Source organism: Parasteatoda tepidariorum, chromosome 8 (genome assembly GCF_043381705.1).
Source record: "Parasteatoda tepidariorum isolate YZ-2023 chromosome 8, CAS_Ptep_4.0, whole genome shotgun sequence".
NCBI classification, from domain to species: Eukaryota; Metazoa; Arthropoda; class Arachnida; order Araneae; family Theridiidae; genus Parasteatoda; species Parasteatoda tepidariorum.
Genome location: NC_092211.1, coordinates 44,846,579 through 44,862,523, shown reverse-complemented (window position 1 = coordinate 44,862,523; position 15,945 = coordinate 44,846,579). Strand labels below are relative to the sequence as shown.

General features: G+C 27.7%; 1 protein-coding gene across 2 annotated transcripts in view; it reads left to right on the top strand.

Annotated features, from left to right (window-relative positions):
- LOC107437706 (Organic anion transporting polypeptide 30B) overlaps positions 1-15,945 on the top strand; it is a 36,634-nt gene that overhangs the window by 6,011 nt on the left and 14,678 nt on the right. For both annotated transcript variants that reach the window (XM_016049794.3, XM_043050358.2), the window contains 8 exons: positions 1,062-1,159; positions 6,310-6,732; positions 9,109-9,250; positions 10,502-10,650; positions 11,361-11,523; positions 11,783-11,976; positions 14,187-14,371; positions 15,550-15,769. In XM_016049794.3, the coding sequence (XP_015905280.1) occupies positions 6,447-6,732; positions 9,109-9,250; positions 10,502-10,650; positions 11,361-11,523; positions 11,783-11,976; positions 14,187-14,371; positions 15,550-15,769 (1,339 nt within the window). In that variant the 5' untranslated portion in view covers positions 1,062-1,159; positions 6,310-6,446. The remainder of the gene's footprint in view (positions 1-1,061; positions 1,160-6,309; positions 6,733-9,108; positions 9,251-10,501; positions 10,651-11,360; positions 11,524-11,782; positions 11,977-14,186; positions 14,372-15,549; positions 15,770-15,945) is intronic.

Sequence of the window (15,945 nt, the reverse complement as noted above, 5' to 3'; positions counted from 1 at the left end):
GAGAACAATTACCTCCTTATGATTGATTTAAATTTGTTTCAAGTATTTTGTAATAATATTTAATCAGCAATTTAGATAATTTGGTTTTTGCCGGTTTTTACCAGTTTTTGCCGGTTTTTACCAGGTTTTTGCCACTGTCCTGGCAAAAACCCCTTTTTGCCGGCAAAAACTCCAACCCTGATAAGAACAAAGGAACTTGGAAAAAGTTTGTGTGAGCATTATTAACAAAAAGTGATTTTGACCTATTAGAAAATGTATATTACAAGATTTTTTTACGAATGGCAATATAAAATCCAGGATATTATAACATTATCTGTATGAACAATTTCTCCCGGCTGACAGAAAATTATGTAGGAAGCGAAATAATTTGCAAAACAAACAACGTAAATCTGGGATTTCACTGTATAAGAATTATTTATGTTATAGTGTGCCTTTATGTAAATGTTGGAATAGATTTGGCATGTATTTTGCTGTAAAGTAAACCATCTTCCTAAAGGAAAAGATTTTTTTTAAATGAATAAAGTGTAATGTTATGCCTTAAATATAATTTATTTTTTGTTAAGATAAAAAAAAATTAAATCAATGAAAGTAATAGGTTAAACTAAAAGAAAGAAAAGTCATAAACCAAGTTCGCCAATATGTGAGAATTACACCAATTTCTAGTTTACGTATAGGTCACCAGCTATGTATAATGTACACACATATCAAATATGAAAGTATTACTATCATTATCTAATCATATGTGCAATCTATATCAACACGCAAAATAATGTGATCATTTCTTATAACTAAATTATCTTTTACGATAATATCAAAAATAGTATACAATGATAATTATTTAATTTTATTGCGAGTATTGATGAAATATCAACACATCATAATACTAAAATAAGAAACTTGTGGGTTATGGCGATTAATGTTGATGTTGGTGAAAACTTGTAAACAACAGACAGTCTTTATAACTTATTCGAAGTTTGCCAATGAATCCAAACTTCTTCATTTTATGTATTTGCAGATTTAAAATTATTATTCATGTGATTTAAATAATGTTTCATTTACAGGATCTGAATGAGCTAAAAAAATGGCCAGTTGATTACTACTTCAAGTTATCATGTGGATATCTTTTATGAATGATGTTTTTCATTCAGGGAGTAGAATTGTAAGTTTTATATTATAGTAGTATTTATAATTGTATGTTGCTTTACAGTACGTCACGATAAGTATTTTTAATTAGCATAAATGCATATTGTCTGATTGTAATAAGCCTTAAAACATTGAACAGATTACCAAATATTGTAAACTATTCCAATTAGGGATGTAACGAATGTTCGACTACTATTCGGCCCTTCTGCCGAATATTCGGCCAACCGTATTATTAACAGTATTATTTGGAAAACTATTTTTAGGCAGTTTTTTTTTGGGGTGGGGGGAATTTTTAATTGATATAATAAAAAATAAACTAAAATTGTATTTTTTACTATACATTATTAGAAATTTAGTTTTTACACATATTTGTTAAGTTCTAAAACTTGTTAATTTATGTTCTGGTAGACGCATGTAAATGCGAAAATTAAAGAATAGAAACTAGATTACTTTATGCTAAACTAAACCATAAGTTTCGTTAGGCTGATTTTTTTCTTTATTTTAATTGTATTCAGGCAAGTCAATTTAATCGTTTTTTCAATACTTTGTTTTAAAAAAATGAAAATTTTTGCTTGTTTTTCTGTTTTAACTAAAGCGAAGCATGTTAACCGATCATTTCTAATATATAATTCACTTTTTTCTTATGCAATAATGTCGATAACTAGAAAGAGACATAGAAAACAGATTCTCTACGTTTAAGTTATATTTCATAACTAAGAATTTTTTTCTGTTTCTCTTTTGATTTTTTTTTCTATTGAATTTTCTTTTTATTATCATTTATATTATGAGAGCATTGTTTGAAGATCGTTTCTAATGAAAAAAAAAAATTTTATTGTTGTCACGTTTTTCTAAAAATACAGCAATGTGATAAAGTTAAATTAATATTTTTAGTGTTAAAACTCTTGTTTAAGAATTAAGAATGATTTTTGTTTCAGTTTCTATCTAGCTCTTTCTTTTTCAAAAAAACACTTATGTTTTTATTGAAGTTTTTATTATAATGCAGGAATTAAGAGGGTTTCTTTTAGGCTTTAATTTACACTTTTTCTTGAAAATACAGTAATTGGAAGACTGAAGTGTTTAGCTTTAAAATTAGACTAATATCTATTAATATCATCTCTTTCATGGATAATTTGTTCCTGAAAAGTTTTATTTTTAGCATTAAAGTTTTGTTTTAAGAATTACGAGGGTATTTTATTTTTTTTAAACTTTGCAACTTTTTTTTNTTTTTTTTTTTTTTTTTTTTTTTTTTTTTTTTTATAGCTGTTAGTCGGTTTTTTATCTTAAATATTTCTAATTATCCTTAATATTTCTAATTATCCTAAATATTTCTAATTATCCTAAATATTTCTAATTATCTTAAATATTTCAAATTATCTTAATATTTAATTATCTATATTATCTTAAATATTTCCCTTTACCTTATACCATTAATACACCTAAGTTTTGATTATTTTTCAATTATGACTGAGCTTATTTCTTTATAAAAAAATATTTATGAATGATCAGGGGTTTGTCCAGACCGAATTTACTACCGTTTAGCGGTACCTTCACAAATTCAACTTTAGTAAAAACGGTAGTTTCACAAATTTACTTTTAGAAAAAACGGTAGTTTCACAAAATACTTTTTCTTAAAATTTTATTTTTGTATTCCTTAAGACATGGTAAATCCATATTCTTGCCATATTTTTGTGTTGGATTTTTAAATATAATTTTTAATTTTTCACAAATTATATCTAAATTTTCACAAAATAGGTACCTCTCAGAAAAACCTAGACAGACCCCTGATGATACTTTTTTAAGAACTTAAAAAACAATGTTGACGATTTTTATGGCCGAAAATTTGATATTCAGTCAAATCACTATTCGTTACATTTGTAATTCCATTTAGCCTGGCTTTTTGCAAAATGCTGATGACATTTTCAAAGCACTATGTTTGTTTACGACAAGTAAACTTTTATTTAATTAATTTTAAATTATGCTTCAAAACTTGTTTCTGGGGAAAATTTTATTTATCTATCTTAAATTTGAAAAATGCAGTTCAGGACAGGGTTGGCAAGATTTTGCCACAGGTGGAAAAAACCATGGTAAATACCGGTAAAAACCGTCCTGGCAAAAACAGGTTTTTGCCAAGCTAATTGGCAAAAAGTGGCAAAAACCTATATTTTCCAAGATGAGAGGACAAAAACACATTTTTGATACAAAATTATTCCTAAAATTGAAATATATACTATAAATATAAATAATTACAAAAAAATTAACAAAATTATTATTCCATAATTAAATGATAATGTAATAATATATCATTTTAGTAGTTTAAAACATTATTGATTGGAAAATTTGTGATTATTCTTTTTTTTTCCAGTGAAATGAACTTATTTTAAATTAATATAACTATAATTTAAAACATAAAATATCTATCAATATGTGTAGTTAATTATTGTACAAATAATCATTTTTTATAATAAATAATAATATTATGCAAATAATAATATTTATTTATTTGTAAAAAAACATTTATTTTAGGATTCTAAAATGAAAAGAGATCACAAACTTTCAATCTTTTAAAAATTATTTCCATTATATTAATTATTAATATGTTAATGTATTAGTATTAAAATTATTATTCCTTATGATTGATTTAAATTTGTTTCAAGTATTTTGTAATAATATTTAATCAGTAATTTAGATAATTTGGTTTTTGCCGGTTTTTACCAGTTTTTGCCGGTTTTTACCAGGTTTTTGCCACTGTCCTGGCAAAAACCCCTTTTTGCCGGCAAAAACTCCAACCCTGGTTCAGGAGTACCTTGCTCAAAACCTGAATGAAAATAATTCTATTAGCTAAGCAAAAGGTAAATGGAAATATTTTGATAGATCATACAAAAAGGGTGATTTTATTAAAATGTAAAATTATGCACTTGACTTTAAATGATTACACAAAATAAACTTATCATTCAATTGGAAAAAGATTTTGTTGAATTAGCATATGCTCATCTAAAAAATACCTAAGTATTTTGATTGCATTAAAATTTAATTTGAAATGTCAAGTATATGAAGACAATTTAAAGTCAAAGGAATACCAGATTAATTACCAATAATGAAAAGAGCATTGGAAAACATTTGAATCATTGCCTAGTGAGATGGTAATTGCTATTTTTGGTTTCAATTAATTAGGAAAAGTAATACACTTAAAAATTCTACATATTATTCAAATGTCAATGAAACAAATGATACATCTGAAATTTATAAATGACAAATTTCTTTGAGGGAACACTGTAGATAGAAGAAACAATTTCCATACTTATAGTTGTCAATAGCAGCAATAAATTCTAATTGAAGGGGAAAAAAATCATTTAAATTCTTGGGGAAAATTTATGATTTTATATTTCGTTGGAACATAAAATCAAAATTGAATTTCCCTATCTTCATTTAATAAATTACATTAAAAAGTGATTTTATTTTTATAACATTTTATACATTGTAAACCTCTATTCGTAAAGGTATACAGTGGTTAAAATTAAATTTAAAGTTGTTTCTACATGGGAGTGACATATGTTGGATATGGTTAGATTTTTCCCATACATCATGCACATGGCAAGCTAATTACATCTTTAAAAATTAATTGCAATATTGCATTGGCTTATAACATTACAAAAACTACTGCAAAATATTTGTAAAAATTTGCATTTTAGGAGAATAAATACAATGATTTAAACTTTTTTTTTTCAAGTTGGTTAAGCTGAGCCCGGGATAGCCTGGTCGGTAGGGCGCTGAGCCCATGTCCAAGAGTTCGTGGGTTCGATCCCCACCGGCCGAAAACTCCCAGTGTGGTAAATGGTGACTGATGCACGTTAAATCTGTCGAGTGGCAAAGTCCTCCATGTTCCCATAACAAATAAATACCTCTGGGGGTACTGATCCAGGAGTTTCCTTGTCTTCTGGATTGGTTCAAAATTACAAGGCTACGGAGTTGAACATTAGTAGTCGTAAGCCCAAAAATTGGGTCAACGACAGATATAAAATAAAATTGGCTAAGCTGGTGAGAATAAATACAATGATTTAACTCTTTTTTTCAATTGGCTTTAGAAATTGGACATAAAATAGAAAAATAAAATTGACTTAAGCTAATCTATTTAATTTAAAATATGTACATAATTTTAACTCTGTTCCGCATGTGAACCTGATGCTTGCTTTAATAGTTATAAATAATTTATTTTTAGATTTTCAAGAAAGACATCAATCTACTTAATAATAAAGGAATTGTGTGAATTTCGTAAAAATGACATAAAATTTCTATATTTTAAACAATAAAACATACATTAAAACACATTTATTAAAGTAAATACGCATTAAAAAAAATTCTAAATGAACTTTAATGAACTACAAAAGAACAATATTAGAAAAAATCCATATGAAAGTATGACCAAACATCTAAAATTGTTCTTAAATGTTAACAAAAAAAGGTTTTATAATGAAAACAATCTGTAAATGTAAATAAGAATCTGGGATATAACATCAAATTTGTAGTATTCAATAAAGATTAAATCTGATTGTCTTACTTAAAATAAATTTTATCACATTTTAATCTTTTAACTGTTATACTTGAAATATCTGTTAAGGTATTTAGATGTTTGAGTTAAATTCCAAGATTAGATGCCTTGAGGAAAAGAGTGAAATAATGTAATCAGTAAAAGGGGCAAAAAACAGTAGAGTTATCGTGAAAGTCTAAATCCTTATTTCCAACAAAACATTCTTAATTTTTCTTAGATAAAAGAAAAGTTCTTAAAAACTTCACTAATAAATTTGTTTGAAAGTAACGTTGTATTCCTCATATAATATTTTGCTTTTACCAAATATTTAGAAAATGTAGAATTTAATTAAATTAATAAAACTAATAATAGTTCTAGTGTTCTCAGTCATGGATGGGATACCTTTAGTCATTGAACCCTTCACCCTTTCTCTGTACACTACTAGACATGTGTACAGAAATTTACTTTCTGGGCCTACATGTGTACAGAAATTTACCTTCTAAATTAACCAAGTAAAACTGTTATACTTCATTTAAAGTAAATAATCAAGTCTCTCCTCAAACTGAGTTCAGGTTTAACTGTGAAATGATTTGTTAGATAATTAAATATTTATTAATTAATTTATTTCTGTCTTATTACAGGTGCAGATTACAGGAGTAACTATGACTACTTGACATTTGAATTAGCTGTCTTTGACAGTAAAACTCCTAATAAAATCTCCTAGTTTTTGTTTTTTTTACTAAATTAATTTATTGCGAGAGAAGTATACTTGAAAGAAATGACTTCCAGTTGCCTTGATTTGAGTATACCATCATCCACTTGTAAGGATGATTTTGCATCTCAGTGGAGGTGTCACAGGCGGACAAAAAGTGCTGGAAGCAATGCCTCACGAGATTTATCTCTGTATACGTCTATGGGATTATATGCTCACCATGGAGTGTTTGCCCCACAAGAACCCAGCACAACAGAAAAGAATTTAGAAGTTTCTTTCAACTGCAAATATGACCTCATTAAGATAGTTGAAAAAACTGATAGAGCTGCATTACATGCTCGTGATCAGCAAGGTTGGTAATATTGTTTTTGTTACTTTTTTGTTTTAAATAACACCATTTGTACCCTAATTTTGTGTTTAAATGCAGGATGACCGTCAGGAAAGAGATGTTTTTGAAATTTTTAGTATTATGGTGTGTTGAGCTTCGTATATTTGTATGCGAATCTAAACTGTATCCAATGCTAGTTTAAAGATGAAATATTATCAGATGCTTAATACTGAAAGTAGTTTCTGTAGAAGTAGTTCATTTTATGTAATATCTTGGTATTTACGTACTATTGAAAACATATTGGCGACATAGCATAACAGCCGCCGCAAAAAAAATACCATCGGAGCTGTCCTCTAATAAATATTAATACATTTGTAAATATTAATAATAATATAATAAGTGCATGACTGAAAAATTAAGGAAAATTATAAGTTAAGCAAAGTAATAAAACAATTGTTACCTGGATACCTGTTGCATTTATTTGATGCAATCTCAGTCATATTTTGGCAGAAAATGTACAGATGTAGATTGTAAAATAGAATAAAAACAATATTTTTCTTAAACCTGTTGCAAAACAAATTCCAATAAATATGATTTGAGATGATGTCGCAATAATCCACATTGTCTTTTATTCAGTCGTTTGAAGGATCCCCATATTATTTTGATCTTTTGGATGTGATCACCTGTTCGGGGCCAACGAAGTTGTACTTATGATTGACTTTCACATGATAAATTCCAGTAACTTCTAATTCTCCCCAACTGTCAGAGTAAATTTTGCTTCCTTCTTGAATGTTTTCAACAATTTTTTCGAAAAAAGTAGTGACAGTTCTATTAGATACAGTTATCAAAAATGTTCTTTGATCTCTCTACGCATGCCACTGAAAACCCACTGTTTTGGCAATACTCAACCCATATTATTTTTCCTTTTGGTGAACAAACTTTTATCTACTCTGACTATGCAACCTGGTCTTCTTATGGACCTAGTCCTAGTATTTTCGTTATCTCTCTTCTTTTTTTTTTCCATGTCAAGAACACAAATCTCACTAGTCGATGACTGCTTTGTCAGCCAAATTAAGTTGCTCGTTACAAAATTTTATGGCTGTTAGCTCTTAACACCAGCAATTAGTGAACGTCTGCTATTAAAGACTGGATGTGGTTTCCCTCAAACCAATTTCCAGTTCTTATTCCGACATGTTGATTGCAACATTGTGCATCTCAAAAAAACCTGTTTTCCAAAATAGAGCTTTACTGGGTGACAACTGCTACATTGACTGTCTGGTAAAATGTTGTATTTTTGCACAAAGGCCATGGCATTTCTTTCACTAATCAGTAAATACCATATTCTCAATTCTATGTTTGCACTTGCCATTGCAACGCACATTTATAATGAGCACAAAAAGGTCGGAAAGTGTTTCGAAAGAAGAAGCTCTTGGTTGCTACTTTGGCTCCTTTCAGGTTACCAGTTTATCCCGTTATCCTTCAAAGTTGACATGGATACGATAGTATGTAAATACCATTATCTTTTTGGGTAAATACCAATATCTTTTTATATATACTAATTTATAAATCTAAAAATCTCTTTCTAGTCATTTATTCTGAAATGTTGGTAAACTACATTTTTGGACTAGGAATGTTTTTCCAGATTTATCTAAACTTTAATTTTCTATTAACTTTTAAAATTTACATTTAAAAAAAATCTCTTCTGCTAATTATTTTTTATAAATTTATTTTATCGTAAGCAATATACCTAACATTTCTTAGTTTTAATTTTATATGGTTCTTTATTACATTAAGTTAAGTGTTAATACTTAATGTAATAAAGAACTTGTTACTGAAGAATGGAGATATTATCAGTTAGAGGTTGCAGCACTTATCAAAATAAATTATAGTGCATTTATTGTATATTGGTGTTCAAGTAAAGGTGGTCAAATCAAGATTTTATCAAAAATTCTTTATGCTTGAGTTTAAAAATCACTGCTTCAATAAGTGATTGAATGAGTGATTGACTGCTTCAATGAGTGATTTTCTTTTCCTGTTAGTCATTTTTTTGGATTTGATGACTTTTGCTTGAACCCAGACAATATATGGTTTAAAAAATGTACACACATTCAAATCAGATGACAGGTGCTTGGATGCAAAAAGATTACTTTCTGTGCAAAGAAACAATGCAATATCGCATTTTATTGAAAGCTCACTTTTAGTTTGTACATAAACAGTTTGTTGTGTATAATAACAAATGATTAAACCAGTATATTTGTTTTAAGCAAGTTTTTTATATTTCAATATCATGTCGATATTTTATGCTAGAAGCATAATTTCATTTATCAGTCTGGAATTAATTAATAAGATTATTTTGAATCTTGGTTTTAAAATCATGTTTGGCACTTTTTGTTTTTCCAGATGATTATGACTTGCTAGAATGTGGTATTCTCTCTTGCCGTCCACGGTTTTTGCAAAAATTTGCCAGTATCCGTATATTTGTCTTCCTTTCTTGTGTTTTAGTAACAGTACAACAAGCTTTGTCTTCTGGTTATTTTAACAGGTAAGATGAGCTTTTTCTGCAATGTTTGTACATGTTATTAATTTTATATTTAGAGTGTTTATTTTTAATTATAAGTCATTTTCTTTGTGTATTAGTTTATTTAATAACAGTTCACACTACAGAGGCAATAGCTGCGGTTTACAGTCCGTGGGGACAAACTCATTATTTGCCTCCCTGGAAGTACATGTTATACGCATTTATGTAGATAATGTAATATCAGATGTAAATAGACTTTTCGGGTCGATTTTTAGTTTTTGATTATGTGCAAACTAAATTTATTAATTAAAATATATATTGAATAAGATTTCACATCTTTAAATAGTGTTTTTTGAATCAAAATAGCTCAACAACAAAAAAACATTCATGCAATTCAGCTTAAAATTGAGCAGTATGTGTTACTAATGTAGTTTCTATTACACTTAGATGCTTTTTTTATCATATTTATTGTTTTTGATTTAATGATAAGAGTTTTTTCTAAAGACATTCTTCTTTTAATGAGTTTGAAATTTCCTAAAAATAATTTCAACAAAAATAATAAATCAGCATACAATGAAAGCGACAATAATAACATACCCCATTGCCTATGTGTATTTAAAAGTTAAATTATCATATTGTGATCATGAAAAAGGATATGAAAGTTTGCTAATAAGCTAATTTTCTAAATCTTTTGCCTAAAGACAATATTTTTTATGCATTAAAATATCATTTGGTAAAGTGTATTGAAACAAATAGAGCATATTTCGAAAAGTACTATATTTTATCTTACTAGTTTTGTAAAAATGATAGTTTTTTGTTGTTTAAACCAACTCCTTCAAAATTTGTGAAGGCAGAGAAAACTCTTTAAACTAAAATCAGTGACATCTGCATGGTTTGCCACAATTAAGAATATTTGTTTTTCAACCAAATTTTTTTAGCACATGGAGAAACATTACTGGTGATAAATTTATATTTCTTAAATTACGTAGGTTAAAACAAAAAGTTTAGCTTCTGTTTAATCTCTTTTCTTTTTTTTAAAAAAATATATATATTTGAAAAAAATTTAATAATGATGTTTGTATCTTCTGTTATACTTTAATATGCAAAACACTTCATTTTAAAATAGGAAATTTCATAATGCAGTGGCTCTTATCCTTAATGTGGTATTATTGAATTTTTTTTTTTTTTTAAGTTTATTTTTTGTAGTTTTAATTTTTAGTACCCAAGATAAATTTTTTTATTTAATGGTATAATAAATTTTTGTTCCTTCTCTAGTGTAATCACAACAATGGAGAAAAGGTTTGATATTCCCAGTCGTGTTTCTGGGGCCATTGCAAGTACATTCGAAATTGGTAATTTATTTACCATTATATTCGTCAGTTATCTTGGCAGTCATAGACATATACCTGTTTGGATTGGTAAAGGTTAGTATTTTTTGTGGTTATTAAAATTTAATATATTTTAATATTTATATTTAAATTTTTTAAACGTTTATGTTAAAATTTACATTGTAAAAGCATTACATTCATTGTTTCTGACAACAATAAAGCCATGGAAAGATGCATGGTCCTTGATCAATCTAGTTTGTTGAACATACATTTATTGTTTCTATTGCTGATAACAATAAAGCTGTAAGAAAATGCATGATCCTTATTCTATCAGGTTAATTTAACCATTCTACTGTAATTGCTTCTGTAGCAATCGTTATTTTTCTTAAAATAATGCTTTGTTTTAAAATGTGTTAATACAATAAAAAAAAATTTAGGAAATCTTTTATATTTGTTAGTTTATAATAATTTGTGATCTATTTTGTGTATTTAAATGTCCTATTAATAATGACATATGTATTAAAAAAAATTATATGAATTATTAGGGAAATAACCTATCAATAATTTAAGCAATAAATAAATTAACAATATTAAATAGTTTCTTTCACATTAATCTTAAACACAAGTAAGGCACAATAATGCTATAAGTTTATTTTGATTTTCCTCAATCATTTTTACACATTTTTTCCATATCACATTAAATTGAAAGGCTTCATTTCAATACATTTTAAAACTCTCTTTCGCTGTTTTCTTGAATTTATCTAGAGTTGCCATCATAATGAATATATTTTTTCTCTTTTTAAAAGGTATCATTGTTATGGGCATTGGATCTCTTGTATTTTGTGTCCCATACTTCCTGGAGCAACATTTGTCGACTGTCCAGATTGGAAATTTTACTCATCCCATGGATGAAAATACTTGCCAATTACCAACCGCCACCGTCCAGTCATCACAGACAGCGCATTCGGGGTAAACTAATTTACTAACGTTATCAAAATCATCAAACATTTTTTGGTTATGTTCCAGTTAACTTTTTTTAAATTTCTGTTGAATTGTTCGTTTTATATTTTTAACTTATTAAAAAATAGTTGTATTAAATACATCCCAAAAGAAACTTTAGTTCAAAATTTAGGAAATTTCGTGCTGTGAAAGGCATTTTAAATTTGTATAACAAATTTATTTACTCTATGAAAAGCTTTAGAAAATCTGATTTATATTTCTTTTTTAGCCACTTCATAAATCCTCCTTCACATGACATCGACCCAACAGCTTGCAATGAAGGACGATCTTCCAATACTCTTTATATTTTAATTTTTATGGTTGCCCAAATATTGATTGGTAGTGGTGGGACTCCAATCTTCACTCTAGGAACAACTTACATCGATGATCACGTTAAGAAAGAAAGCTCCTCCATGTACATTGGTAATTACGTTTCTAGATAATTTTACTTATCCATTATAAGGAATATTTCTTTTGTTGTTGACCTAAAAAATTTTACTTACCGTTGTAAGTGTATAAGTTTTAATTTATTTGTTTGTGTATTTGTTTGTGTATTTATTTGTGTTGTAAGTGTATTTGTTTGTTGGTAATCTAAAATTTTGTGAATTATTATAAGTTTTTTACAATTTTAATTAAAAGCCCGTTGATCAAAATTTAAATCTATGTTTAATACAGACTCTATAACGACCCCTGTGGTAAAAGCAAAAATGGTCTTTATAATATGAGGTGGTTGCCGTATTGTGGCTACATAAAATTAGTGAAAACATATACTTATATTTTAAAAATACTGGATTTATTTTGGCAAAAAACATGCTACATTTTAAATAGAACTGAAACTAACTAATGCAGTTTTTTTCTATGTTAGTTAAGTACAAGTGTTATTTAGTATAGTTCAATAAAGGTTAAAAATAAATTTAAGTTTTTTAAATGGCGTCTTTTAATATTGCACATAAACTTTAGCCCATGTTCAGTGTTTTTTCTAGATTTTTTTTGTTTGATGGAAACATTTTCATGAAATTAGAACACTTTGTTCTTCTTCCTTTAGAATTACATATTGATTTTTAATTATTGTAAAAAAGCGCTTTTCAGGATCTTGAATATTTTATCAATTTGTAATTATGATGTATTCTTTTATCCACTTTCTTAAAATTCTAATTTTTTGCTCTAAACATATGGCATTACACTAATTAAGAGCAGCCACTTAATGAGTGTAATGCCATATCTGAGAACAAAGCAGAAGAGAACCAGAGAAACTAATCCAGAGAACTAAGCAGAAATAAAGTCAAGAAGAATGTTTTAACACCAAATTAAACCACCTCTTTCAACATTTCACAAAATGAATGAATGCATTTTTTTAACAAGAAAACTATGAGCCCTTTGAAAAAAAATTATGAGAGGTAATGATTTTAATAGGAAACTCCAATTTCTAAAGGGCAGTGCAATGTACACTTTTTTTTTACTATAAATTGCACCCTGGACCTCCTAGGTTAAGAATAGGTGGTCCTGTACCTTTCTTCATTTGTTGAAAATTCAAGATGTTTCAAGTTAACTGAGCGGTAACATAAGAAAAATTGAGATTTGAATAGTTTTCTAAAGACTGTTGTTATCAATTGACTTGTTGTTGGTGAAAAAATGTTACGCATAATAGCACAAAAATGTTGAACACCTGTTTCAGAGTGATTTTCTGGGAGTTAAAAATGAAGTAAAATTTCAGTCATTACAATGTTGTAATGAACATTTCATTTTATACATTCTAATGGATATTTTAGTAGCATTGCATCTATGAAACAGCAAGCAGGACTTCATGTAGTGGTCGTTATAATCAGTCATCATAGTAAAGAATGTAGAATGTATATTCTATTTTAACCTCTAAGAATTTTGCCCCTTGGTAAAATTGTACAGAAATTTTCTGCTATATTCTATTTTTCCATTCTATAACATGGAGAAATCCAGCTGGTTTTTTGATGCAGGATGCTTTTCCAAACTTTCTAATACAGAAAAACCTGCGTCTAAAAGTTCAGAAAAAACTGAGACTATTGGTCTGAGGATCTATTTGAGGAAAAAAACATAGAAAAAGGAAGGAATTTACGCTTTATTAATTCACTTTTAAAAAGCGTGTACGAGAGAAAACTGGTTTAATTTTCTATTGCTATTCAATTTTCACATATATTGCATATTGAAATTTGCTGCAAAATTTTGTAATATGGCTCAAAAAACCGTTATTCTTCTGAAGGTTTGAATTTGTCTGTTCAGAACAAAGTTATAGCTTATGGAACATAAAATTGCAGTTTAATTTTGTGGAATTTATGGAATAGATCAATTTAGTTACTGATTTATGCTGATGACATCTATTATTTTAAATCTCTAGCATACTCTGTTGGGTAATAATATTTTCTGATAAATTATTCTATTAAAAGTTGCATGGTAAAGTAGTATGTAACAAAAATTACAATTTAACAAATTATATTAATTTGAAACAATTTAAAACTATTCTATTGCTGTTCTATTGTATTATATAACCAATTTTTTATTCTTTGAAAGAGTATTTTGAATTTTTTGTGTACCTTAAAATTAATCTCTGATAATTTACCTATACTGAATTTAAATGTAACAAATTGTGAAACTTTTTATAGGTTGTATGTACAGTATGGTGGCATTTGGATTGGTTTGTGGTTTTCTGCTTGGAGGATTCTTACTTTCTTTTCATGAAAATTACTTTCTGTATAATACTGTGCCTCCAAATTTATACCCTGGTCATCCAAGATGGATTGGAGCTTGGTGGGCAGGCTTTGTTATTTGTGGTGTGCTTCTGTTACTGGTAAGATCCTTATTATTCTGTTACTGTTGACTATCAGATGCAAATTCTGTTATTTCCTTGGGGGAAAAAAATAATGGAAATGAAGAAAAATAAAAAACCTTATTAGCTTTAAAAATATGCAGATCGAAATAAAATTCAACATGTTTCAAGTGCCCAAAAATAAGCTCTATGTTTTAAAGACTTGTCAGGCAAGAATTCACGTTCATTATTTTTGAGCACTTGAAAAATTACTATTTTCATTTTCTTATACATATTTTTAAAGTCAATAAAGTTTATTTTTCTTCCTCTTTTTACCACTTCAGTTTCTTATTATTTATTTAATACTTTTTTACATAGTCCTCTGCAATAGAATTATATGTAATGTTCCGTAACAATTTTTTTAAAATACGTATAATTACAAACAATGTGCAGTTATCTCAAATCTAAGCAAACAACTCTCATTGTTTAAATTATTGCTATTTTTTGTGTTAAATAGCTTGTAAGGAGTAAAATTACCATAATTAAGTGAATATCATAATATGTATGAATATATACTAGTAATAAAACTAAATTAACAGCGCATAAGTTTATGTGAACTTTGATTGTTCTGCAGCTTACATCATAGTTTTTAGCACAGCTTTGGCTGGTAGGCTATTAACTCATTTCAAAGTTTTTACTTTTATATTTATACAGTAGGGAACCGATTATCCGGAACGATCGGGGACCATCGCTATTCCGGATAACTGATTTTTCCGGTTTTCTGAATCGCAACAAATTGCAGCAATTTTTATTGTTAATCCCAACTAAAAAACATTTTTTTTTTGGAAATAATCTTAAAAAGAAGAAAAAACGATGGAGTAATACACTAATGATTATTTCCAAAATGATGGTAAGGTAAACGTCTTTCAAAAAAGAAAGAAAAATCCTAAAATCTTATGAGGAAAAAAAGTTTTGTTTAAAAAAAATGGCGGGAAAATGTATTGAATTTCGTTCCGGTTTTTTGGTTTTCCGGTTTTCTGATTTCCGGATAACGGGTTCTGTACTGTACATTAAATCTTCTGAATATTTTTGTTTTATTTGTTTATTGTTTTTCTTTCTCAAAGTTATCAGGCATAGTGTTTCTTGTAATTTGTTTTATCTTAATCCAAATCCATTTCTTTAATGTTTCTTTCTGATACTTAAGTAATTTATTGTTTCAGGTGTCCATTCCATATTTTGCTTTTCCAAAAGTCCTATTGAAAGAGAAGCAAAGATTAAGGTGGGAAGAGAAAGGAGAATACTGCAGTACAAGGCGTTTAAAAAGTGAAAGCAACACTTTAGAAAGGCAAAACGGACAAGAAATGGTTACTTATTCTGAACCAAATACTGGTCAGCATAATGTGAAAGATAAAGCTAAAGAATATGGCAAAGATATTAAAGGTAAACATTTTAATTCAATGTTTGATATTCTTCTTTCTATTTTACCACATTGGTACTGTTCTTTCTTCATTTGAAAAGTTTATTAGTTGCATCTGCAAAACTTCTTGCTGATTAGTTGAAAGAACTGTTTCTTTAAAATTAGCTTTTATCCTGTTTATGTTTTAAAATATTTGTGA